This window comes from Thalassophryne amazonica, chromosome 7 (genome assembly GCF_902500255.1).
Source record: "Thalassophryne amazonica chromosome 7, fThaAma1.1, whole genome shotgun sequence".
Classification (NCBI taxonomy): domain Eukaryota; kingdom Metazoa; phylum Chordata; class Actinopteri; order Batrachoidiformes; family Batrachoididae; genus Thalassophryne; species Thalassophryne amazonica.
This window is the reverse complement of record NC_047109.1, coordinates 120,875,296-120,902,462: the sequence shown is the minus strand read 5'-3', so window position 1 is coordinate 120,902,462 and position 27,167 is coordinate 120,875,296. Positions and strand designations below refer to the sequence as shown.

Sequence of the window (27,167 nt, the reverse complement as noted above, 5' to 3'; positions counted from 1 at the left end):
CGGTGATGTGTAGCTGCACAGTGATGTGTAGTTTGCATGGTGACGTGTAGTGTGCACGGTGATGTGTAGTTTGCATGGTGACGTGTAGTGTGCACGGTGATGTGTAGCTGCACAGTGATGTGTAGTGTGCACGGTGATGTGTAGCTGCACAGTGATGTGTAGTGTGTACGGTGATGTGTAGCTGCACGGTGATGTGTAGTGTGCACGGTGATGTGTAGCTGCACAGTGATGTGTAGTGTGCACGGTGATTTGTAGTGTGCACGGTGATGTGTAGCTTGCACGGTGATGTGTAGCTGCACAGTGATGTGTAGCTGCACAGTGGTGTGTAGTTTGCATGGTGACGTGTAGTGTGCACGGTGATGTGTAGTTTGCATGGTGACGTGTAGTGTGCACGGTGATGTGTAGCTGCACAGTGATGTGTAGTGTGCACGGTGATGTGTAGCTGCACAGTGATGTGTAGTGTGCACGGTGATGTGTAGCTGCACGGTGATGTGTAGTTTGCATGGTGACGTGTAGTGTGCACAGTGATGTGTAGCTGCACGGTGATGTGTAGTTTGCATGGTGACGTGTAGTGTGCACGGTGATGTGTAGCTGCACAGTGATGTGTAGTGTGCACGGTGATGTGTAGCTGCACAGTGACGTGTAGTGTGCATGGTGATGTGTAGCTGCACAGTGATGTGTAGTGTGCACGGTGATGTGTAGCTGCACGGTGATGTGTAGTTTGCATGGTGACGTGTAGTGTGCACAGTGATGTGTAGCTGCACGGTGATGTGTAGTTTGCATGGTGACGTGTAGTGTGCACGGTGATGTGTAGCTGCACAGTGATGTGTAGTGTGCACGGTGATGTGTAGCTGCACAGTGACGTGTAGTGTGCATGGTGATGTGTAGCTGCACAGTGATGTGTAGTGTGCACGGTGATGTGTAGCTGCACAGTGATGTGTAGTGTGCACGGTGATGTGTAGCTGCACAGTGATGTGTAGTGTGCACGGTGATGTGTAGCTGCACGGTGATGTGTAGTTTGCATGGTGACGTGTAGTGTGCACAGTGATGTGTAGCGTGCACGCTGTGCAATTTGGAGAAAATGGCACATTGAACATGCATGTAAGTGTGTTTATGTGTGACTGTGTCAACATGCATACAAAGAGTGTGTGTGTGTGTGTGTGTGTGTGTGTGTGTGTGTGTGTGTGTGTGTGTGTGTGTGTGTGTGTGTGTGTGTGTGTGTGTGTGTGTGTGTGTGTGTATTTCAGCATGTAAATTGAAAAGGCTTCGTCTGTGCAGCTCAGCTCTCTGGCAGAAAGTGTGGGTCAGGCCATCGCTGCGAGGTGTGATTGATGGACACGTTGCCGTGGTAACACACGCCATAAACAGGAGAGGGCTGTCAGTCTATTTGCTGCTTGGCAACTCGCTCTGCGATGTGCCATTGTCACTCCAGATGTGCTGCTTGTGATGAACAGGGACGGCAAGCGTATTTACTGGATGGGACTAACGAGGGAGGAGGAGCCATGTGCTTCTTTAGGGTCCTGTCCCACTGGGGAGAGGATTAATTGCACATGGACTGAGTACACAAAGTACAGGCGTTCGTTGTCGTCCGCAACAAAAATGGCCAAAAATGACAAATGTCTCAGTTTGAATTACGGATATATTAATAATATATAGCGAATATATGATGAACAATCATGGTTGTATAACGCATGTAGTGAGGAAACGGATCCGACGCATTGCAATTATCACGGCAGTATTATGGGTGCATTATGATGCATCGCGCACGTGTTGCGTGGTCAGTGGTCAGAAATGAAGTGCACTCGGGCCGTCGGCATCACTATTCACACCAACAATACAGCCTCTGGAGCAACTGCTGGACTTGGACAAGTTGATTGGAGTAAAGAAGCAGTGAACAGGGCGAGTGGTGACGTCAGCGGATCACATCAGAGTGCAGCTCGTCTGAACGATTACATCAAGAAATTAAATCTGTTATAAACACAGGAATAAATACTGTAACAGCTGCAGACAAGAAGGAAAAAACACACAACTGTTTTATCGAGCCTCGACAATGTAAACAAGTCAAATAATTACTTTTTTAGACGGCTCAAAATGCTTTCTGCAGCTGGAGCCATTCACGCGTGCATGCAAGCGCGAACGGCTCCAGCTGCAGCCTCCTCTGTGATTCAGGAGGTGATTAGAGTCGTTTTCAACAGGCAATTTGCAGAATAAAATGATTAATCCGTCACAAAATAATTATTTTATATAGGCAGCGTCCAGCGCAGAGTGCGTGGCAGCCAGTAGAACAAAGAACAGCTGTGAACACAGCGCATCTGATTTGCATCTGCCGCAAATCAGATGCAAAGCAGACGTAATAAAAACGCTTTATTTGTGGCCAGTCTGTATGCAGTCACTACAACTTATTTTAGTTTGTGATGTGGACATGATGGGCACGCAAAATATTCATTTTACACACTGTCCCAGTCCGCTGCCAAGCTGCAAATCCCTGTCAGTTGCGGATGTCAGCAGATGACGGCGAATATACAGCGCATAGATACAGTATGTATTGTGTACATAGAGTACATGTCAGCTAGAGTACTAACGGGGACTAGAAGGAGAGAGCATATCTCACCCATATTGGCCTCTCTTCATTGGCTTCCTGTTAATTCTAGAATAGAATTTAAAATTCTTCTTCTTACTTATAAGGTTTTGAATAATCAGGTCCCATCTTATCTTAGGGACCTCATAGTACCATATCACCCCAATAGAGCGCTTCGCTCTCAGACTGCAGGCTTACTTGTAGTTCCTAGGGTTTGTAAGAGTAGAATGGGAGGCAGAGCCTTCAGCTTTCAGGCTCCTCTCCTGTGGAACCAGCTCCCAATTCAGATCAGGGAGACAGACACCCTCTCTACTTTTAAGATTAGGCTTAAAACTTTCCTTTTTGCTAAAGCTTATAGTTAGGGCTGGATCAGGTGACCCTGAACCATCCCTTAGTTATGCTGCTATAGACTTAGACTGCTGGGGGGTTCCCATGATGCACTGAGTGTTTCTTTCTCTTTTTGCTCTGTATGCACCACTCTGCATTTAATCATTAGTGATTGATCTCTGCTCCCCTCCACAGCATGTCTTTTTCCTGGTTCTCTCCCTCAGCCCCAACCAGTCCCAGCAGAAGACTGCCCCTCCCTGAGCCTGGTTCTGCTGGAGGTTTCTTCCTGTTAAAAGGGAGTTTTTCCTTCCCACTGTAGCCAAGTGCTTGCTCACAGGGGGTCGTTTTGACCGTTGGGGTTTTACATAATTATTGTATGGCCTTGCCTTACAATATAAAGCGCCTTGGGGCAACTGTTTGTTGTGATTTGGCGCTATATAAAAAAAAAAATTGATTGATTGATTGTATGTATTGAGTATGTATGGAGTATGTAAGGCGGATGTCATCCGCAGCCAAAATTTTGTGCAGCTCAAAAATCCTGGTAAAGGAAAAACGTGCCTCATACAAGCATGTTTCACGCATATTGCAGATGTTAAGCGAATACAAGCCAATTTTGTGCGCAATCCATACGCAAATCCTCCTAAACACCAGTGGGACCGGGCCCTAAAATAAGATGTGGCGACTGCATACAGAGTGGCCACGAATAAAGCCGTTGTATTACGTCTACTTTGCATCTGATTTGTGGACAATCTGCGAATGCACAACAAACACTCCACGTAAACCCAGAGTACCATGGCAGACATCGACATACTTGGCAGTCAGTGCCAGTCCAGCTGTGGAAACGTACAGATGTAGTTATGGATCCCCAAAAATGGAATCCAACAACATAAAGGTGCACTGACATGAGCATGTTTTGTTTCACGCAGCAGCACAACCTGTGTCCTGATGACCTGATGACCACCTGCTGTGTTCACAGCTGGACACCGTACATTGTTCTACCGGCTGCCACACATTCTGCGCTGGACGCTGCGTATATAAAATAATTATTCAGTGGTGGATTAATCATGTTTTCTGCAAATTCACCATTGAAAATGGCTCTAATCACTTCCTGAATCACAGAGGAGGCTCCAGCCCAAGCCGTTCGCATGCACGCCTGTAATACCTCCGTGATAATCGCAATGCGTCCAATCCGTTTGCTCAATACATGCATTATACATCCAACAATTTGTCATATATTCACTGTACATTATTAATATATCCGTAATTCATACTGAGACATCTGTCAGTTTTGGCCACTTTTGTTGCGGACGACAACAAACGCCCAACATTCGTATACTCAATTCATGCGCAATTAATCCCCTCCCCAGTGGGAACAGGCCTTTAGCTAATATTCCCCCGAGCCGGCTCTTTCTGCTTCCTTGTTTCTTTGTCTTCCTGTATAAGTGGTGATAAACAAACCGTTAGTCAGCTGTTTGTCTCGTGAAGGCAGTAGGTTGAATTTAGCTAAAACCTCGGCGCGATGGTACTGATGAGCTCAGCATTTTTAAAAAACGTCCAGTGTTTACTCAAAGCACTCGTTTCACACACCAGGAACCGCTGCAATGAGATCTGAAGACCACATAGCAAGTTTGGTTTTGATAGACTGAGATGTGACTGAGATGTGACCTCACTTCCTGTTTAGAAGCTTCTCCACTGATTTCAGTTGACTATGTCAGATGAAAACAGCCATCCAGATAGAATTGCAAGGCTGCACATGAAGATTAATTTTGGCCCATAAAATCCAATATGGCAGCACATCCAGCATGCTGGATCATGGCTGGAGAAATGTGCCGCGTAGGTGGCTCTTCGGCCCCGCTATCGTCTCCTTTGCTTTCTTTCTACAAATACATAGACTGTGTCTCCACACTCACCTCCTGCTTCCTCTCTTCTTTTTACCTGTTGTGCTGCCAACCATCTCTCATCAGGTGAGGTTGAGCATCAGCGCTGTTTGTCGCGGAGACGTCTCCATTAGCCTGGAATCTCCAGCCAGCACAGTGTCATTACTGCTGGACACAAGACCCAAAGATGCATCTGGTGCCGGCCTGAAGAACTGGACCCTGATGACGGTGCACAGCTGGGGGGAGCAGCCACGAGGCCTCTGGACCCTGCAGGTGAGAGAGGCGAACTGCAGCCAATCAGCTTCTGAGGAGTTGATCTGGTATTTAGTCATAAATTCTTTGAAGTCATGTGACTTCATCATGTTGTTCATTTGACTGGATTCCACCTTCATCGTGATGATCCATCTGGGCTCAATTAAAATGTCAAAGACCTTTAACCAAAAATGCATTTGCAAATGTGCAATAATTACCAAAGCTGGACTTATGATGTCAGACATGTTTCCCCTCATGGTGCAGATGGAGGTTAGGGTCCTGTCCCACTGGGGAGAGGATTAATTGCGCATGAACTGAGTACACAAAGTAAGGGCGTTTGTTGTTGTCCACAACAAAAATGGCCAAAAATGACAAATGTCCCAGTATGAATTACGGATATATTAATAATATATAGTGAATATAATGATGAACAATCACGGTTGTAAAACGCATGTAGTGAGGAAACAGATCAGACACATTGCGATTATCACGGCAGTGTTACGGGTGTATTATGAATGCATCGCGCACGTGTTGCGAGTGCACAGCATCTGCATTGCGGTCATAAAAGAAGCTCACTCGGGCCGTCGTCATCACTATTCACACCAACAATACAGCCTCTGGAGCAACTGCTGGACTTGGACAAGTTGATTGGAGTAAAGAAGCAATGAACAGGGCGAGTGGCGACGTCAGCGGATCGCATCAGAGCGCAGCTCATCTGAACGATTATATCAAGAAATTAAATCTGTTATAAACAGGAATAAATACTGTAACAGCTGCAGACAAGAAGGAAAAAACACGCAACTGTTTAATCAAGCCTTGACAATGTAAACAAGTCAAATAATTACCTTTTTAGACGGCTCAAAATGCTTTCTGCAGCGCACGCGAACAGCCCAGCTGCAGCTTCCATTCAGGAGGTGATTAGAGCTGTTTTCAACAGGCAATTTATAGAATAAATATAGAAGTGGGCATGATGGACACGCAAAATGTCTGTTTTACACACTGTCCCAGTCCGCTGCCAAGCCGCAAATCCCTGTCAGTTGCGGATATCAGCAGATGACGGCGAATATACAGCACATATCGCCGGCCACTAGCCCTAAGTTTCACTAAAAGACCCAGAATTTAGATAAAGTTGAGGCCGCGACACGCTTTGTTTACTAATAAAATGAATTAAAAGAGTAAAAAGCATAGAAACATACTATGCCAGTATGCTAGCCATACGAAAGGGAAAATAAGTGCATCTTAAGTCTGCACTTCAAAGTCTCCACAGAATCTGACTGTTTTATTGATGCAGGGAGATCATCAAAAAAAATGAGGTGGGCTTCACAGATAATTGGCAAAGCTTCTGGGGAAAACCTGGTCTTGTTAGGACAGACGGCATCCATCCCACTTTGGATGGAGCAGCTCTCATTTCTAGAAATCTGGCCAATTTTCTTAAATCCTCCAAACCGTGACTATCCAGGGTTGGGACCAGGAAGCAGAGTTGTAGTCTTACACACCTCTCTGCAGCTTCTCTCCCCCTGCCATCCCCTCATTACCCCATCCCCGTAGAGACGGTGCCTGCTCCCAGACTACCAATAACCAGCAGAAATCTATTTAAGCATAAAAATTCAAAAAGAAAAAATAATATAGCACCTTCAACTGCACCACAGACTAAAACAGTTAAATGTGGTCTATTAAACATTAGGTCTCTCTCTTCTAAGTCCCTGTTGGTAAATGATATAATAATTGATCAACATATTGATTTATTCTGCCTTACAGAAACCTGGTTACAGCAGGATGAATATGTTAGTTTAAATGAGTCAACACCCCCGAGTCACACTAACTGCCAGAATGCTCGTAGCACGGGCCGGGGCGGAGGATTAGCAGCAATCTTCCATTCCAGCTTATTAATTAATCAAACACCCAGACAGAGCTTTAATTCATTTGAAAGCTTGTCTCTTAGTCTTGTCCATCCAAATTGGAAGTCCCAAAAACCAGTTTTATTTGTTGTTATCTATCGTCCACCTGGTCGTTACTGTGAGTTTCTCTGTGAATTTTCAGACCTTTTGTCTGACTTAGTGCTTAGCTCAGATAAGATAATTATAGTGGGCGATTTTAACATCCACACAGATGCTGAGAATGACAGCCTCAACACTGCATTTAATCTATTATTAGACTCTATTGGCTTTGCTCAAAAAGTAAATGAGTCCACCCACCACTTTAATCATATCTTAGATCTTGTTCTGACTTATGGTATGGAAATAGAAGACTTAACAGTATTCCCTGAAAACTCCCTTCTGTCTGATCATTTCTTTCTTCTTTGCTAATAAAATTTTAACTATTAGAGAAAAAAATACTCATAACCATCCCAAAGACATATCGTTATCTTTGGCTGCTTTCAGTGATGCCGGTATTTGGTTAGACTCTTTCTCTCCGATTGTTCTGTCTGAGTTATTTTCATTAGTTACTTCATCCAAACCATCAACGTGTTTATTAGACCCCATTCCTACCAGGCTGCTCAAGGAAGCCCTACCATTATTTAATGCTTCGATCTTAAATATGATCAATCTATCTTTATTAGTTGGCTATGTACCACAGGCTTTTAAGGTGGCAGTAATTAAACCATTACTTAAAAAGCCATCACTTGACCCAGCTATCTTAGCTAATTATAGGCCAATCTCCAACCTTCCTTTTCTCTCAAAAATTCTTGAAAGGGTAGTTGTAAAACAGCTAACTGATCATCTGCAGAGGAATGGTCTATTTGAAGAGTTTCAGTCAGGTTTTAGAATTCATCATAGTACAGAAACAGCATTAGTGAAGGTTACAAATGATCTTCTTATGGCCTCGGACAGTGGACTCATCTCTGTGCTTGTTCTGTTAGACCTCAGTGCTGCTTTTGATACTGTTGACCATAAAATTTTATTACAGAGATTAGAGCATGCCATAGGTATTAAAGGCACTGCGCTGCGGTGGTTTGATTCATATTTATCTAATAGATTACAATGTGTTCATGTAAATGGGGAATCTTCTTCATAGACTAAGGTTAATTATGGAGTTCCACAAGGTTCTGTGCTAGGACCAATTTTATTCACTTTATACATGCTTCCCTTAGGCAGTATTATTAGACAGCATTGCTTAAATTTTCATTGTTATGCAGATGATACCCAGCTTTATCTATCCATGAAGCCAGAGGACACACACCAATTAGCTAAACTGCAGGATTGTCTTACAGACATAAAGACATGGATGACCTCTAATTTCCTGCTTTTAAACTCAGATAAAACTGAAGTTATTGTACTTGGCCCCACAAATCTTAGAAACATGGTGTCTAACCAGATCCTTACTCTGGATGGCATTACCCTGACCTCTAGTAATACTGTGAGAAATCTTGGAGTCATTTTTGATCAGGATATGTCATTCAAAGTGCATATTAAACAAATATGTAGGACTGCTTTTTTGCATTTACGCAATATCTCTAAAATTAGAAAGGTCTTGTCTCAGAGTGATGCTGAAAAACTAATTCATGCATTTATTTCTTCTAGGCTGGACTACTTCGCTCTCAGACTGCAGGCTTACTTGTAGTTCCTAGGGTTTGTAAGAGTAGAATGGGAGGCAGAGCCTTCAGCTTTCAGGCTCCTCTCCTGTGGAACCAGCTCCCAATTCAGATCAGGGAGACAGACACCCTCTCTACTTTTAAGATTAGGCTTAAAACTTTCCTTTTTGCTAAAGCTTATAGTTAGGGCTGGATCAGGTGACCCTGAACCATCCCTTAGTTATGCTGCTATAGACTTAGACTGCTGGGGGGTTCCCATGATGCACTGAGTGTTTCTTTCTCTTTTTGCTCTGTATGCACCACTCTGCATTTAATCATTAGTGATTGATCTCTGCTCCCCTCCACAGCATGTCTTTTTCCTGGTTCTCTCCCTCAGCCCCAACCAGTCCCAGCAGAAGACTGCCCCTCCCTGAGCCTGGTTCTGCTGGAGGTTTCTTCCTGTTAAAAGGGAGTTTTTCCTTCCCACTGTCGCCAAGTGCTTGCTCACAGGGGGTCGTTTTGACCCGTTGGGGTTTTTACGTAATTATTGTATGGCCTTGCCTTAAAATATAAAGTGCCTTGGGGCAACTGTTTGTTGTGATTTGGCGCTATATAAATAAAATTGATTGATTGATTGATTCCACAGAACAGGGTTGAGTTAGGGTTAGAGTTGGGTTAGGGTTGGGTTAGGGTTAGTGTTGGGTTAGGGTTATGGATAGGGTTGGGTTAGGGTTGTGTTCGGGTTAGGGTTAGGGTTGGGCTAGGGTTAGGGTTATGGATGGGGTTGGGTCAGAGTTAGGTTTGTGTTTTGGTTAGGGATAGAGTTGGGTTAGGGTTGGTTTAGGGTTTGGGTTGTGTTAGGGTTAGGGTTGGGTTAGAATTATGGACAGGGTTGGGTTAGGGTTGTGTTCAGGTTAGGGTTGGTTTAGGGTTCGGGTTGTGTTAGGGTTGGGTTAGGGTTGGGTTAGGTTTTGTGTTGGGTTAGGGTTGGGTTAGGGTTACAGTTAGGGTTGGTTTGGGTTGTGTTCGGGTTAGGGGTAGAGTTTGGGTTAGGGTTGGTTTAGGGATTGTGTTGGGTTAGGGTTGGGCTAGGGCTAGTGCTTGGTAATGGTTGGGTTAGGGTTAGAGTTGGGTTAGGGTTGGGTTAGGGTTCGGGTTGTGTTTGGTTTAGGGTTAGAGTTGGGTTAGGGTTGGGCTAGGGTTCGAGTTGTGTTTGGTTTAGGGTTAGAGCTGGGTTAGGGTTCTGTTTGGGTTTGGTTGGGATAGGGTTTGGGTTCTATAGAGACCAAAACAAGCAGATATTAAGCCCACAATTTGCTGCTCTAGGTGTTGCTGTGTTCATCGTACTTATTCTGCATACATCACGATGAAACCCATAAGATAAAGATCTGAAGTGTAAACGAGACCATGCATGACCTGGGTGGGATGAATGAAATGTCAAAACATCTATGAGTGAGTACCCATTCTAAGCTAACAGGCTAACTTGGTTCAGGTGTTTATTAAATCATAATTTTGGGGACTGTGCTGTGGTTTTCATTACAGTTTGCTGTGGTGAGGCCATTAAAAATTATGACCCACCTATTTTCTCAGTAATTGTGGTTTACGTGCCCCGAACGGATGTGATAACTCCTTAATGTGCTAATGCTGTTAGCATAGAAAATTAAATAAGACAGTAATTTCACCCAGAGGAAATCCTGCAGCACCGATGTCTTAGATGATACATTTGTACATTTCACCATACAACAAGACATAATATTAAAATGCGCAGAACAACAGACAGAGCCTCCACAACAGCGAAACTCTGAGAGTCAGGGCTCGGCTCAGCGAACTGACACTCAACACGGCCACGCCCCTAACTATGCATAATTTTATGGCTTATAAAGTACTTTGTCTGCTGATTGTTCTTCAGTCATTCCCAAACATGTCTTACTGGAATGTGAGGATCGGATTTTTGAAGTATTTGGTGAGTTTTACGCAGGTTTATCTGACGGCTACTGACTTGTGTTGTGGATCTTGGTGTTGGTGTCGGTACAGTGATGGGTCACAAACTCATGACAATCCTCTCCTGTGAAGGTGGACGAAAATATGTTGTAAGGGAGCTGGTCGTCCCCATTTGTGTTTATCTGCACGGGTAAATGTGGACGTCACTGTCACAGGGATCGTCTCTGTGCTGATGATATGCTCTCCATCAATATTGCATCAATTAATTGTGCTTTTGTCCCAAGTGACAAGACCACACCTGAAACATATAAAAGTAGAGCCTATAGGTTGTAAAGCCCCCGAGTTCCCCTTTAGCATCTGTGACTGAATCATGTGACTGTTCTCTTCTCTGCCTTGTTGAAAGGTTGAAGGTCAGACCAACTCATGTCAAAATGAGTCTCAAGTTTCCTGGTCAAAATTATAACTTGAGGTTACGTTCTTGTGCAATTTACAAGGTGTCATCTTGCATTTCCTGTAATTCTGATACCACATGAATGCAGCATTTTGCTGACTTCACATTGTTCTTTCATCTACTACTAAACGCAACAGGTTGGTTGCCATTGTGTCCCACAGCAGCTCGGACTTAACGTTCTTGAAATGGAGCAATATCTCCACCTGGTGGACATTTACCATTAATGCAGGTAAAATAGAATTTTGCCAAGAGCAACTTTTCAGAACAGTTTTAAGAATGACAGCAACAAATTGAAGACAGGAAGTGCACATTTAAAAGTAGTTTTAACTAGTTTTTTCCTCATTTAATTTCATGTTTAAAACTCAGCCACCCCTCTGCTGAAATCATTTTTAATTTCAGTAGCTTCTGATAAGGTTTTGAATCCAATAAAGAATGAAAAGGTTTCTTGTATACCAACAGCCTGCATCTCTCAGGGTGATAACCAACTTTTTTTAGGTGTGGAAGAATATGCACGGCTCTCTGACATGACGCACGCACTCATTTTCATGTATTCCCCTGGAAACCTATTTCATGTTGTCTCTCCTGTGATACAGAAATGATTTGTTCCCGTTCACGTTGTCCTCTTGCAGTGAGTTTAAAAATAGCCTGGCACAGTTCAGCTCAGCTCGGTTCACTTCATTTTGCCATTGCAGTGTGAATCATCTTCCACTTTCATCTCCCAGCTTCAGACAAGCTTGGCAGTCTTCATTTTCCTCCCCGCACTCTTCCCTTCCTTTTTTCTTTTTTCTGCTCGTAGATGTGCTGATGTTTCAAATGGAGGAAGGAGCTGAAATGGAAGGAAATTAAGACGGGAAGGTTAAGTAACCTTGGCCGGCTTTGACAGACACAATACCGTCGATGTCGCACTGAGGTCATTTACTGTATGTGGGCGGCGGTGGTGGAGGGGGTGTCGCTGCATGCGTGGACGTGCATGTGGGAGGCTTGAGTCCTTGTAAACAGTCGGAGGTTTATAGAGAAAATGCTGTGAAGATGAAAGACGCCCACCCCGTCCTCTTTCACCTGCAGACTCTGTCTGTCTCTCCAGCTGTGTCTCCGTGTCTCTCCCATGGATTCACTGTCCGCTCTGTGACCAATTACCAAAGCCCGGTGTGTCTCAGAGACGGGAGGACACGTGCTCTTACTGGTTTCACACCATCAACCTTGTTGGAGAACTGGAGAGCGAGAAGCAGAAACTCAGTACAGATGAAGCATTACGATGGTTAAAATAGAATCAAAACACAACGTACATAACCAGCAAATGCTCAACAATGCAGCTTTAAAAGCTCGTCAGCTGTTTATGTTTGTAAGCTGTTGTTACATCAATTTATTCTCCATGCTTTTGCTGAAAGCCCTGCCCCAACAGACGTTATAAAAGTCCAAGCCATCTCAGTGTATCATCAGTTTTGGATTTGTTGGGATCCTTTCATCATGCTGAACACAGACAAGAAACGAGGAAAAGCATTTTTATTGTCTTGCAGCTGCAGCACTAGTTGTGGAGGAGGCTGACACAAGGGAGAGTGGGCAGACCAGAGAAGAGGTCACGCCAACCAGAAAAAGGAAAGCCAGGACAATGTAGGTGAGAGACTGGTTGACCAGAAGATACTTTAGACATTATGAACAGTTATTGACCCAAGTTCATAAGGAGGATCCAAGAGGCTACCAGAATTATTTGAGAATTTCTCCCGACCTATTCAACAAGATGGTGAATAAGTTAACCTCTCACCTTGAGAAGGTGGTCACGTTCATGAGGGAACCGCTGGATGTGGGACTGAAGCTGGCAATCACCCTCCACTTCATGGCCATTGGGGATTCCTATCAAAGTCTGCAGTACAACATCAGGGTCGACAATAGCACAATCTGCAAGTTCCTCCCAGACGTCTGCAAAGCCTTCGTAGCCGTGTACAAGAACGAGGTTCTTAGCTGTCCCAAAACCAAAGAGGGATGGAAGAAGGTTACTGACGGTTTCAGTTCTAGATGGAACTACCACAATTGTTTTATATTATTTCAATTACAAGGGCTTCCATAGCATTGTTCTCATGGCCGTTGCAGATGCTGGCTACACGTTCCTGTATGTCGATGTTGGAGCAGAGAGTGGTGCTTTAGATGGGGGAGCCTGGACTAACTGCTCTTTGCACAAAGCTGTCAAGGAGAATCGAGCCGGCCTGCCAGGACCAGCTCCACTCCCCGGTGATGACAAGCCTGTGCCATATCAATACGTAGCCAATGATGCATTTGCTCTATGAATGTGGTTGAGGAAACCATTCTTTCACCGCTCCCAGGATCACAGAGAAGTTTTCTACAGCTACAGGTTGTACTGTGCTCATCGGGTCGTGGAGAATGCATTTGCCATCTTGTCTCAAAACTTTGTAATTGTTCTATCTCAGTTTTGTATCGGATTGCTGCAATATTATCATGAACATTGCTTTTAATGACTTGGATAATGTAGCCACAAAACATCTCTAACATCTCTGCATAATCTGGTTTCAGGTTCAGCTGTTTCTCCACAACAAAATGCAAAGCCCACATTGGCCATCTTTGTGTCTTGTTTGCAACATGTACTACCAAGCGAACACATACGTGTCCACATTGTTTCTTTTATTCAGAAAAAAAGGCAACAGATTAATTCCTCAGAGAGTGAAATAATGGCTACAAATAATAAGCGCATCCGCTGGATTCGCTACATTTCCCAGCATGCTCGGCACATGAAGTGTGCTCCAATCGAGTTATGTAGTGCCTTTTGTCTTTTCATAGTAACATTTTGTACATCTTGAGAGCTCAACAAAGGATCAGATGTGGAAGCTGAAGGAGGAAGACTGTTGTGTGAAATTTAGCGAGCAGGTGAGAGAAGCACTGGTTGGAGGGGAAGCAATTTTGGACAACTGGAAAAGTACTGCAGATGTGGTGAGGGAGACAGCTAGGACAGTACTGGGTATGACATCTGGACAGTGGAAGGAAGACAAGGAGACTTGATGGTGGAATGAAGAGGTCCAGGAAAGCATAAGGAGAAAGAGGTTGGCGAAAAAGTTTTGGGATAGTCGTAGAGATGAAGAAAGTAGACAGGAGTACAAGGAGATGTGGTGTAGGGTGAAAAGAGAAATGGAAAAGGCATATTGCGAGCTGTACAAGAAGTTGAATAGTAAGGAAGGAGAAAAGGACTTGTACCGATTGGCCAGACAAAGGGACAGACCTGGAAAGGATGTGCAGCAGGTTAGGGTGGTAAAAGATGCACATGGTAATGTGCTGACAAGTGAGGAGTGTGTGCTGAGAAGGTGGAGGGAATATTTTGAAGAGTTGATGAATAAAGAAAATGAGCGAGAGAAAAGGCTGGATGATGTGGTGAGAGTAAATCAGGAAGTACAAGAGATCAGTAAGGAAGAAGTGAGGGCTGCTATGAAGAGGATGAAGAGTGGAAAGGCAGTTGGTCCAGATGACATTCCAGTGGATGGAAATGTCTAGGAGAGACGGCAGTAGAGTTTCTAACCAGATTGTTTAATAAAATTTTGGAAAGTGAGAGGATGCCTGAGGAGTGGAGACGAAGTGTGCTGGTTCCTGTTTTCAAGAACAAGGGTGATGAGCAGAGCTGCAGTAACTACAGAGGCATAAAGTTGATCAGCCACAGCATGAAGTTATGGAAAAGAGTAGTAGAAGCTAGGCTTAGAAAACAGGTGAAGATCTGGGAGCAGCAATATGGTTTCATGCCGAGAAAGAGCACTACAGATGCAATGTTTGCTCTGAGAATACTGTTGGAGAAGTACAGAGAAGGTCAGAAAGAGTTACATTGTGTGTTTGGGGACTTAGAAAAAGCTTATGATAGGGTGCCAAGAGAAGAGCTGTGGTATTGTATGAGGAAGTCTGGAGTGGCAGAGAAGTATGTTAGGGTAGTGCAGGACATGTACAAGAATAGTGTGACCGCGGTGAGATGCGCAGTCGGAATGACAGACCCATTCAAGGTGGAGGTGGGATTACACCAAGGATCAGCTCTGAGTCCTTTCTTGTTTGCAGTGGTGATGGACAGGTTGACAGATGCAGTTAGACAGGAGTCCCCATGGACTATGATGTTTGCAGATGACATTGTGATCTGTAGTGAGAGTAGAGAGCAAGTTGAGTCTAGTCTGGAGAGGTGGAGATATGCTTTGGAGAGAAGGGGAATGAAAGTCAGTAGAAGCAAGACTGAGTCCATGTGTGTGAATGAGAGGGAGCCCAGTGGAATAGTGCAGTTACAAGGAGTAGAAGTGGTGAAAGTAGATGAGTTTAAATATTTGGGATCAACTGTTCAAAGTAATGGAGAGTGTGGTAGAGAGGTGAAGAAGAGAGTGCAGGCAGGGTGGAGTGGGTGGAGAAAGGTGGCAGGAGCGATTTATGGCTGAAGAATATCAGCAAGAGTGAAGGAGAAAGTTTACAAGACAGTAATGAGACCAGCTGTGTTGTATGGTTTAGAGACAGTGGCACTAACAAAAAGACAGGAGGCAGAGCTGGAGGTGGCAGAGCTGAAGATGTTGAGATTCTCTTTGGGAGTGACAAGAATGGACAAGATTAGGAATGAACATATCAGAGGGACAGCTCAGGTGGGACGGTTGGGAGACAAAGTCAGAGAGGCGAGATTGAGATGGTTTGGACATGTGCAGAGGAGGGACCCAGAGTATATAGGGAGAAGGATGCTGAGGATGGAGCCACCAGGCAGGAGGAGAAGAGGGAGGACAAAGAGGAGGTTCATGGATGTGCTGAGGGAGGACATGCAGGTGGTTGGTGAGACAGAGGAAGATACAGAGGACAGGGTGAGATGGAAATGACTGATCTGCTGTGGCGACCCCTAACGGGAACAGCCGAAAGACAAAGAAGAAGAAGATTTTGTACGTCTTCAACGCCATCCAGAAGTACAGTGGGGTAAAAAAGTAATTAGCCAGCACCTGATTGTGCAAGTTCTCCTACTTAGAAAGATGAGAGAGGTCTGTAATTTTCATCATAGGTACACTTCAACTATGAGAGACAAAATGAGATAAAAAAAAAAAAAAATACAGGAAATCACATTGTAGGATTTTTAAAGAATTTATTTGTAAATTATGGTGTAAAAGCTGTCCTCCACAGCTGGTGTATCTAGTTTGATGCTAATGGGCTTGCTAGCTGGCCCAACACTAACCTCATCTGGAGTGCCCGTAACATCTTATCATATAATCTATTGTTAGACTCGATTGGCTTTACTCAAAATGTAAATGAGTCCACCCACCACTTTAATCATACCTTAGATCTTGTTCTGACTTATGGTATGGAAATTGAAGACTTAACAGTATAATAAGCTGATGCTTCACCCTACCCCTTTTCGGACATGTTGGGTACACAGTAGGAACTTTTTTGTTGTTGTCTTTACTGATCTATCTTGTAATTGTTGTTGTATCAAATGTTCGAAATAAACAGTTTTCATTCATTCATTCATTCATTCATTCATTCATTCATTCATTCAACAGTATTCCCTGAAAACCCCCTTCTGTCTGATCATTTCTTAATAACATTTACATTTACTCTGATGGACTACCCAGCAGTGGGGAATAAGTTTCATTACACTAGAAGTCTTTCAGAAAGCGCTGTAACTAGGTTTAAGAATATGATTCCTTCTTTATGTTCTCTAATGCCATATACCAACACAGGGCAGAGTAGCTACCTAAACTCTGTGAGTGAGATAGATTATCTCGTCAATAGTTTTACATCATCATTGAGGACAACTATGGATGCTGTAGCTCCTCTGAAAAAGAGAACCTTAAATCAGAAGTGCCTGACTCCGTGGTATAACTCACAAACTCGCAGCTTAAAGCAGATAACCCGTAAGTTGGAGAGGAAATGGCGTCTCACTAATTTAGAAGATCTTCACTTAGCCTGGAAAAAGAGTCTGTTGCTCTATAAAAAAGCCCTCTGTAAAGCTAGGACATCTTTCTACTCATCACTAATTGAAGAAAATAAGAACAACCCCAGGTTTCTTTTCAGCACTGTAGCCAGTCTGACAAAGAGTCAGAGCTCTATTGAGCCGAGTATTCCTTTAACTTTAACTAGTAATGACTGCATGACTTTCTTTGCTAATAAAATTTTAACTATTAGAGAAAAAATTACTCATAACCATCCCAAAGACATATTGTTCTCTTTGGCTGCTTTCAGTGATGCCGGTATTTGGTTAGACTCTTTCTCTCAGATTGTTCTGTCTGAGTTATTTTCATTAGTTACTTCATCCAAACCATCAACATGTTTATTAGACCCCATTCCTACCAGGCTGCTCAAGGAAGCCCTACCGTTAATTAATGCTTCGATCTTAAATATGATCAATCTATCTTTGTTAGTTGGCTATGTACCACAGGCTTTTAAGGTCGCAGTAATTAAACCATTACTTAAAAAGCCATCACTTGACCCAGCTATCTTAGCTAATTATAGGCCAATCTCCAACCTTCCTTTTCTCTCAAAAATTCTTGAAAGGGTAGTTGTAAAACAGCTAACTGATCATCTGCAGAGGAATGGTCTATTTGAAGAGTTTCAGTCAGGGTTTAGAATTCATCATAGTACAGAAACAGCATTAGTGAAGGTTACAAATGATCTTCTTATGGCCTCGGACAGTGGACTTATCTCTGTGCTTGTTCTGTTAGACCTCAGTGCTGCTTTTGATACTGTTGACCATAAAATTTTATTACAGAGATTAGAGCATGCCATAGGTATTAAAGGCACTGCGCTGCGATGGTTTGAATCATATTTATCTAATAGATTACAATTTGTTCATGTAAATGGGGAATCTTCTTCACAGACTAAGGTTAATTATGGAGTTCCACAAGATTCTGTGCTAGGACCAATTTTATTCACTTTATACATGCTTCCCTTAGGCAGTATTATTAGACAGCATTGCTTACATTTTCATTGTTACGCAGATGATACCCAGCTTTATCTATCCATGAAGCCAGAGGACACACACCAATTAGCTAAACTGCAGGATTGTCTTACAGACATAAAGACATGGATGACCTCTAATTTCCTGCTTTTAAACTCAGATAAAACTGAAGTTATTGTACTTGGCCCCACAAATCTTAGAAACATGGTGTCTAACCAGATCCTTACTCTGGATGGCATTACCCTGACCTCTAGTAATACTGTGAGAAATCTCGGAGTCATTTTTGATCAGGATATGTCATTCAAAGCGCATATTAAACAAATATGTAAGACTGCTTTTTTGCATTTGCGCAATATCTCTAAAATTAGAAAGGTCTTGTCTCAGAGTGATGCTGAAAAACTAATTCATGCATTTATTTCCTCTAGGCTGGACTATTGTAATTCATTATTATCAGGTTGTCCTAAAAGTTCCCTGAAAAGCCTTCAGTTAATTCAAAATGCTGCAGCTAGAGTACTGACGGGGACTAGAAGGAGAGAGCATATCTCACCCATATTGGCCTCTCTTCATTGGCTTCCTGTTAATTCTAGAATAGAATTTAAAATTCTTCTTCTTACTTATAAGGTTTTGAATAATCAGGTCCCATCTTATCTTAGGGACCTCATAGTACCATATCACCCCAATAGAGCGCTTCGCTCTCAGACTGCAGGCTTACTTGTAGTTCCTAGGGTTTGTAAGAGTAGAATGGGAGGCAGAGCCTTCAGCTTTCAGGCTCCTCTCCTGTGGAACCAGCTCCCAATTCGGATCAGGGAGACAGACACCCTCTCTACTTTTAAGATTAGGCTTAAAACTTTCCTTTTTGCTAAAGCTTATAGTTAGGGCTGGATCAGGTGACCCTGAACCATCCCTTAGTTATGCTGCTATAGACTTAGACTGCTGGGGGGTTCCCATGATGCACTGAGTGTTTCTTTCTCTTTTTGCTCTGTATGCACCACTCTGCATTTAATCATTAGTGATCGATCTCTGCTCCCCTCCACAGCATGTCTTTTTCCTGATTCTCTCCCTCAGCCCCAACCAGTCCCAGCAGAAGACTGCCCCTTCCTGAGCCTGGTTCTGCTGAAGGTTTCTTCCTGTTAAAAGGGAGTTTTTCCTTCCCACTGTCACCAAGTGCTTGCTCACAGGGGGTCGTTTTGACCGTTGGGGTTTTTCCGTAATTATTGTATGGCTTTGCCTTGCAATATAAAGCGCCTTGGCGCCTAAGAGAGCCACCCTATCTTCCAACATCACGCAGGATTTACGGAGCGTGTAAAGTAGGTAGTCTATTTTGTGCACTAGGAAATTCAAGAGTAGCCAAGCAAGCACAAGCTAACCAATAATGAACAAGGTAACCACTCCTAAGGCTCACACAGGATAAGAAAATCCTCCTCTACACCACTTCATCAGGAAGCTGGATTTTATTATTTTTTTTAATTAATTTATATAAAGTTGTAGAGATTTACTTTCAGTTTGAGTTAAGGAAGATAATTTTTGAAAAAAAATGTATTTGAAATGGAATAAACAAATTAAAATGTGTGAAATACCAAGTGTTCCAATACTTTTGAATGCAGATGAGAAACACTTTGTGGCAGGTGTATTTTTAAGTGAAATGCATCATCCTGGTATCACTCAGAAAGCAAAATTAATAGGTTAATTAAGTCCTTCAGACAGCAAAATTAAGAGGTTATTTAATCAACAGTTGCCTGCTTGTTTAAAAATCACTGGAGACATACACATATATAAGGTAACCCGAATTAAAGGAGGAATGCAGCTTTTAACAACCTGGACCTCATTTTTGGCATAAAATACGATAGTTTTCTCACTAATATAACTTCAATATAACTTCAAACGACATGTTCAGTTCAAATCTGAGGCAAACATTTTTCTTCTTCTACTAAGGTGGATTCGAACTTTTTGTCGTACACAGCACCAACTACTGGACAGGAGGAACCAACAGTCAATGTGACACTGATTTCAAAATGCAGCTCTTTTCAACCAGATGTGTGGGTCATTGCTCGCCAGCTGGCTCAGCCCCTCCCTTGTTCTTCTCAGTTCTTCCAGTTGATGGAGCAGCTCTTGAGGTTGTGCTTCAGGAGGTCCTCCTAACCTTTCTTCTGCTCTCCTCTGGACTGTTTTCATTTCCTCAGCTGGAAGTAGAAGATCTGCTTGGGAAGTTGGCTGACATCCATTCTAAGGATATGATCCAGCCATCAAGGCTGGTTCTTGATGATGACACACTCGATGCTCTAGAGCTCTGCTTCAGTCAGGATGCTGATGTTGGCGTGGTGGTCTTCCCACCTGAAGCAGAGGACACTCCTCAGGCAGAGTTGGTGGAGTTGCTCAAGAGTCTTCAGGTGGCTTCAGTAGGTGGTCCAGGTTTCAGATCTGGACAGCAGCTTTGTAGATGAGGAGTTTTGTCTCATGAAAATTCAGTAAGGTATGTCTTCTATAATATATTCCAATTCTAAAGTCAAACTCTACTAGTGTATACTAAGGTATATCTAAGTATTAGTGCTCCAGCTATCGATTATTTTTGTTATCGAGTATTCTATTGATTATTCTGGCGATTAATCGAATTACTGGATAAAAAGTACTTTTGCATTTTTAAACAACATCAATAGTCCAGGGCTCTCCCTAAGCAATGGCACAATGTCCCTGTGCCAAACTGTTGGTATTTTGCTGAAATGGAGATGGGATGTGGCTTTCTGTTCTGTTTTTTCCCCAACTTGTAAAATGTAACCATTTTGAGTTGTTTTTTTTTTAAGGTTGGTGGACTGGATCCCTATGTGATTTTTTTTTATCCCTGTTTCTCTGCGATTCAGCAGATGCATTTCAGCAAGAGGTTGAACATGCAGCCTCGTAGTTAGTGTTCTTTTTTTTTTTAGCATCGCAGTTACTTTGTTTTTTTGTTTTTTGTTTTCAGTTATCATGTTTGTGAAGCATTGAAAAGGCGAAACACTTAGTGCGAGTCTGAACAGCAGCCGGTTTCGACTGTGGGAACCCGGCCGTCGGGTCAATGTCAGTCAGCACGTGGAGCAGAACGTGTGTTTTTTAATAACAGACAAACACACTGCTTTGCTTTAAATGTGCACTAAGTCTGTTTCAGATGATCAGTGTGGAGCCTCTTTCTCTTAAAAGGCTTTATTTTACTCTGTGTTGCATTGGAAAGCGGTAGCTTTAAGGGCTAAATTATTATTAGCTGTTACACGGCCTGAGCGCATGCTCTAGTCTTCTTCTGTTGTTTTTCTGGGGACGTTGCAGCGCCACACACAGGCCTGGCATATGTACTACAATGTTTAAACAAAGCTTAGAGGCACAGAATTTGCCTCAATCATTTTTTGTAATCGAATTATTCAAGTTATTCAAGTAATCGTTTCAGCCCTACTGAATATCTAAAAAAAAAGAGTAGAATAGAATAGAGTAGAGCCACTTAGGTGCCTGGTCTTGAGAACCAGGGATGGTTCATGGACCTTCATGTCGAAGGTCTCTGTTGTTGAAAACACGGGTGCGAAGCCGACCAAAGGCAGTTCCTTCATCCATATCCTGTTGAACCATAAGAGGACCCACACTTTGGGAATCACTGCCGTACTCAAAGACCACATGTACACACAATCATCTCAGATGATTGAAACCAGTGTCATTTAATCAAATTCTCTCTATGATCTGGAGAACCAAACAAACCGGATTATCATTACAAGGATTAGGAGATCTTGGATCAGACAGATGATCCTGGATCTTTTAAGCAACATGTAGAGAATGGGCCCCAGGCTTACTACACGCTGAAAGAAAGAAAGAAAGAAAGAAAGAAAGAAAGAAAGAAAGAAAGAAAGAAAGAAAGAAAGAAAGAAAGAAAGAAAGACTGCATTTACTTTGTCCCACAAATCAATTAATCATAACAACTTGTTACCAAAAAGCATAATAAATCTATATATATAAAGGGCTACATCTGTCTGTCTTTCTGGGATAAACTCCCAAACTATAATATGTAGCCCTAAAAACTAGATATATTCTGAATCCTCGTGACATGGGGAACAAACTGGTACCATTTTTTGTTGTTGAACTGAAAATTACCCCCAAAATAGCCGGCTGTGGGTATAACCAGGCAGATTCAAATTTCCAGCCCTGTATATGTGTTGGCCATCTCTGTTTATTTAATCCCTTCCTTCAGCTACTTTATGTTCTCAACTGTTAAGCACCTGACTGTCCTGTACAACCCGGTTTGCCTTCCTGTCTGAATACATTCGTTTTATGTTTGTAAAATTGCAATGTAAAAACAGTGAAATACACCACTACCTCAATTTTGATTCACTGATATTCACATTTACTGTTACCTACCTTTTTTGTGTGTGTAATTTTGTTCTAAATTTGATTGCAAAACAAAGTCTGCATGAAGGACTTCAAATGTGTTTCTCTTTTAACCAAGTATTTCCTGTTGTGAAAGTGTAGTGACACGGACCCACAACAGGGGGCGCAAATGAACGGTCAATAGATGAGCCAAAAAGTAACAATTTAATGTTGTGAATGTGCACAACGAACATACAGACAATCACAGAATATCATAACAGTCAATACACAGAGGTGACGTGTGGGCAGGCTCGAGGATAGAAGACGTCTGTCCTGAGAAGAGCCGGAACCACACGATTTCCGCCGCCCCAGAACCTGGTGAATACTGGAGCTGCCAAGTCCTGAATTCCCAGGTGATCACCGTCCCCGACTGTCGGATCTGGTACTGCTGGCGAGAACAAAGACAGTCAAGTGTGGGTGTGTGTACACCCAGTAACAACAACGGTGGGAATGCCACCTCCACCTCTCACTCAAAACTTGCAGCGCGTCCTCAGAGGAAAAAGAGTGCCGTATTGCACAGCCTCCACAAAAGGACCGGAACTCCTGCAAACACTCACAATAAACAGATTCTCAATATTTCCACAAAGGCTGAGGATATTACCTCCAATGAAGTATGATATCTCGGCAACGAGGTGGAGATGACGTCTGGTCTTTATGGAGTGAGATGATGTTGAGTAGATGGGTGACAGCTGTCAAGAGGTAATGAGCGACAGCTGTCACCCCCGGCTGTGTCCATGGCGGCAGCGCCCTCTCGCCTGAAGCCCGCACTTCAGGCAGGGCGCCCTCTGGTGGTGGGCCAGCAGTACCTCCTCTTCTGGCGGCCCACACAACAATTTCCACTTAGTTTGGGGAGTCCACCTCTTATAGTTCTGCTGGACAAACTTTAGCCCATTAACTATTATATTTATAAGACATCAGCATTACAAAAACAAATGTTGGGCAATTGTTTTGATTAAAATGATTGACATTTGGCTTATGTCTAAAACAGGTTAGCCCGGGCAGCGCCAGGTACCCCAGCTAGTATCATATAATAATCATTTTATTTTTCTTAGAATGTGAAGTGTTTTTTGGTTTGTTGTTGACGTTGGTCGGTGTCCTTCTGTTGAACATTTGGCTCGGCTTCTGACACTGAACCATCAGTCAAACTGACTGGGTTTCCCTTTTCTCACACATTGTCCTTGAAGTTGTCAAGGTCACTTTGTTAACTGTGTTTTGAGGAGTCTTGATAATCAACCAACATGTCACAGCTTTGGCAGTGATGTTTATTAGACCCCATTCCTACCAGGCTGCTCAAGGAAGCCCTACCATTATTTAATGCTTCGATCTTAAATATGATCAATCTATCTTTATTAGTTGGCTATGTACCACAGGCTTTTAAGGTGGCAGTAATTAAACCATTACTTAAAAAGCCATCACTTGACCCAGCTATCTTAGCTAGTTATAGGCCAATCTCCAACCTTCCTTTTCTCTCAAAAATTCTTGAAAGGGTAGTTGTAAAACAGCTAACTGATCATCTGCAGAGGAATGGTCTATTTGAAGAGTTTCAGTCAGGTTTTAGAATTCATCATAGTACAGAAACAGCATTAGTGAAGGTTACAAATGATCTTCTTATGGCCTCGGACAGTGGACTCATCTCTGTGCTTGTTCTGTTAGACCTCAGTGCTGCTTTTGATACTGTTGACCATAAAATTTTATTACAGAGATTAGAGCATGCCATAGGTATTAAAGGCACTGTGCTGCGGTGGTTTGAATCATATTTGTCTAATAGATTACAATTTGTTCATGTAAATGGGGAATCTTCTTCACAGACTAAAGTTAATTATGGAGTTCCACAAGGTTCTGTGCTAGGACCAATTTTATTCACTTTATACATGCTTCCCTTAGGCAGTATTATTAGACGGTATTGCTTAAATTTTCATTGTTACGCAGATGATACCCAGCTTTATCTATCCATGAAGCCAGAGGACACACACCAATTAGCTAAACTGCAGGATTGTCTTACAGACATAAAGACATGGATGACCTCTAATTTCCTGCTTTTAAACTCAGATAAAACTGAAGTTATTGTACTTGGCCCCACAAATCTTAGAAACATGGTGTCTAACCAGATCCTTACTCTGGATGGCATTACCCTGACCTCTAGTAATACTGTGAGAAATCTTGGAGTCATTTTTGATCAGGATATGTCATTCAAAGCGCATATTAAACAAATATGTAGGACTGCTTTTTTGCATTTGCACAATATCTCTAAAATTAGAAAGGTCTTGTCTCAAAGTGATGCTGAAAAACTAATTCATGCATTTATTTCCTCTAGGCTGGACTATTGTAATTCATTATTATCAGGTTGTCCTAAAAGTTCCCTAAAAAGCCTTCAGTTAATTCAAAATGCTGCAGCTAGAGTACTGACGGGGACTAGAAGGAGAGAGCATATCTCACCCATATTGGCCTCTCTTCATTGGCTTCCTGTTAATTCTAGAATAGAATTTAAAATTCTTCTTCTTACTTATAAGGTTTTGAATAATCAGGTCCCATCTTATCTTAGGGACCTCGTAGTACCATATCACCCCTATAGAGCGCTTCGATCTCAGACTGCAGGCTTACTTGTAATTATTGTATGGCCTTGCCTTACAATATAAAGCGCCTTGGGGCAACTGTTTGTTGTGATTTGGTGCTATATAAATAAAATTGATTTGATTTTGATTTGATGATGTAGAATCACATTCAGAAACAGATGTGTGATGTTTCCTTGATGCATCAGGCCACTACTTCATGCTCTCTTTTACATCAAGAATTCTGGATTTTAAATTCAAAAATTCTGTTGATTTTTTTTACAGCCATCGTTCAACAAATGTAAAAATACTGATGCGTTTCTGTAGCACAGCTCAGACGGAGCTTCACGTTAGCAGACATCCTGGGGGAGAAGCCTCGATGCTGCAGTAGAAACGCACTCACAGCTTCACAAACATCTTCTCTCACCCCACAAACACTCACTCACTCGCTCTGGCCCAAGGTGGCTTTCTAGAGGTGCATACATTTGCATAAATCTGCATGGATAATGAGTTCAGGGAGATCAAGTGATCTGAGTGGCCCTTCGTGGGCATTTCTCCTCTTTGGTGTGTGTGTGTGTGTGTGTGTGTGTGTGTGTGTGTGTGTGTGTGTGTGTGTGTGTGTGTGTGTGTGTGTGTGTGTGTGTGTGTGTGTGTGTGTGCGCGCGTGCGCGTGCGTGCATGTGTGTGTGTGTGCATGCGTGCATGTGTTTGGGATTCTCCGTGTAAACATCACACACTGTGTGTTGGCACCTGTCACAGATGACACCCTGTGGGCACAGCATACCTGTTTTTGTGTGTCTGCTCACTTTGTGTGACTCTGGGAGGGAGACAAAGTGCGACTGCACGTGCAGACGGTTGTGTGCGTGTGCACTTTGTGTTATCTAACGTGTGAAGCAGTGTGTTGTATGTTCATGTCCGCTGTTTGTTGTTAGTCCGTGCACTTGCATTTGTTTTGATGTGTCGATATGTTTGGATGTGTTTCTGTGATTCTGTTGTTACGGAGCCAGTTCCCAAAAACTGACTGTGCAAGAACACAAGTGAGGGAAACCACCAAGACCACTGGAGTGGCACAGGGAACGATTTTCTTTCAAAGATGTGACATTTTTGCCGTAAGGCAAGAGGGAGGTGGGATCCTGGAGTTGATCAATTTTTTTCTGTAGCAGTCCACTGCATAGCACCACCATAATTCCAAAATGGTTAAGGTGATATTTTTCTTGAACCCCTGCACTCCAGGCACTTCTTTCTTGATTCTTTTCACCATTTGCTGTGATGGTGTTCTGAGGCAAATTGCAGAATTTGTCCAGATACTTCTGGACTCGGCTGTATGTGTGTTTTTGGATGTGCTGCAGTGCCACACATGTTTGTGTTGTTCTGTGCTCATGTGCTGCAGGGCACGCCGTGCGGCCGTGACGGCCCTGTTGTGGATGATTGATGTGTCGTGGGGAGCAGAGAGGAGCTCAGGTTGGCCCGAGCCTCCACCTGACACGCTGCTGCCTCCCTGCTGCTTTACATATGTAGACGCAGCCAGACTCCCGCTCCTTACCCGCTCCTCACCTGCTCCTCTCCTGTCTGACGCTGCCTCCCTGCACAACACAGGCGAGCACTCACAGGTTCTTTTTGGGATTTATTTGGAAGCTTCTGTTTATTTCACCAAAGTCACCTGAGCGCTGCACTGTGCAGCAGCTGCTTATTCTTTCACGCGTTGCAGCTCGCAGATAACACAACAAAGCATCTGCAGCTGGAGGTGCAAAGACAGCGAAACACAACGACGAAGTATATCTTACACCGTGTACAGACTTAAGATGAGCTGATTACGTGAAAGTGGGCGTGGCTGCAGCATGAATCACACAGAGAGTGTATGAAGATTCACATGCAAAATCCAGTAAGTCCAGTTTTAAATGGAGGAAAATGCAGCTTAAAATGGAAAATGAAAATAGCATGTTGAGATTTTTTTTTTTATATTTTGCACACTAATAGTTTCCTAAGTAGCTTTGTGCACATTGGCCTGAACCTGAGACTGAATCCTGTTCGGGTCCAAAACTGAGGTAGTTTTCAGAAAAAGAAAAACACTTTCCAAAAGTTGTCATTTTGCACATATGAGAGTTTAAATCCTGTTTCCAAATGTCATTTTTAGAGATGTTCTCTGTCCTCCTCTTTGCTCCTTCTCCTTGTTTTCCATCATGTCCCCCCTCACCTAACTCCTGCTCTGTCTCTGTCTCTCTCTCTCTCTGTCTCTCTCTGTCTCGCTGTCTCTCTCTGTCTCTGTCTCTGTCTCTCTCTCTCTCTCTCTCTCTCTCTCTCTCTCTGTCTCTCTCTGTCTCTGTCTCTGTCTCTCTCTCTCTCTCTCTCTCTCTCTCTCTCTCCTCGTCTCTCTGGTCATCTGGTCGCCTCCTGCTCTGTCTCCTC

At 43.1% G+C, this 27,167-nt stretch overlaps 1 protein-coding gene and 1 long non-coding RNA gene across 2 annotated transcripts in view; both read left to right on the top strand.

Annotated features, from left to right (window-relative positions):
* The window catches only part of LOC117513527 (proprotein convertase subtilisin/kexin type 4-like), a 420,105-nt gene that overhangs the window by 374,510 nt on the left and 18,428 nt on the right, over positions 1–27,167 (top strand). The window contains exon 10 of the mRNA XM_034173695.1: positions 4,870–5,055. Within this exon, the coding sequence (XP_034029586.1) occupies positions 4,870–5,055 (186 nt within the window). The remainder of the gene's footprint in view (positions 1–4,869; positions 5,056–27,167) is intronic.
* LOC117514842 overlaps positions 22,125–27,167 on the top strand; it is a 20,473-nt gene continuing 15,430 nt past the window's right edge. The window contains exon 1 of the long non-coding RNA XR_004561975.1: positions 22,125–22,135. This is a non-coding gene — a long non-coding RNA (uncharacterized LOC117514842). The remainder of the gene's footprint in view (positions 22,136–27,167) is intronic.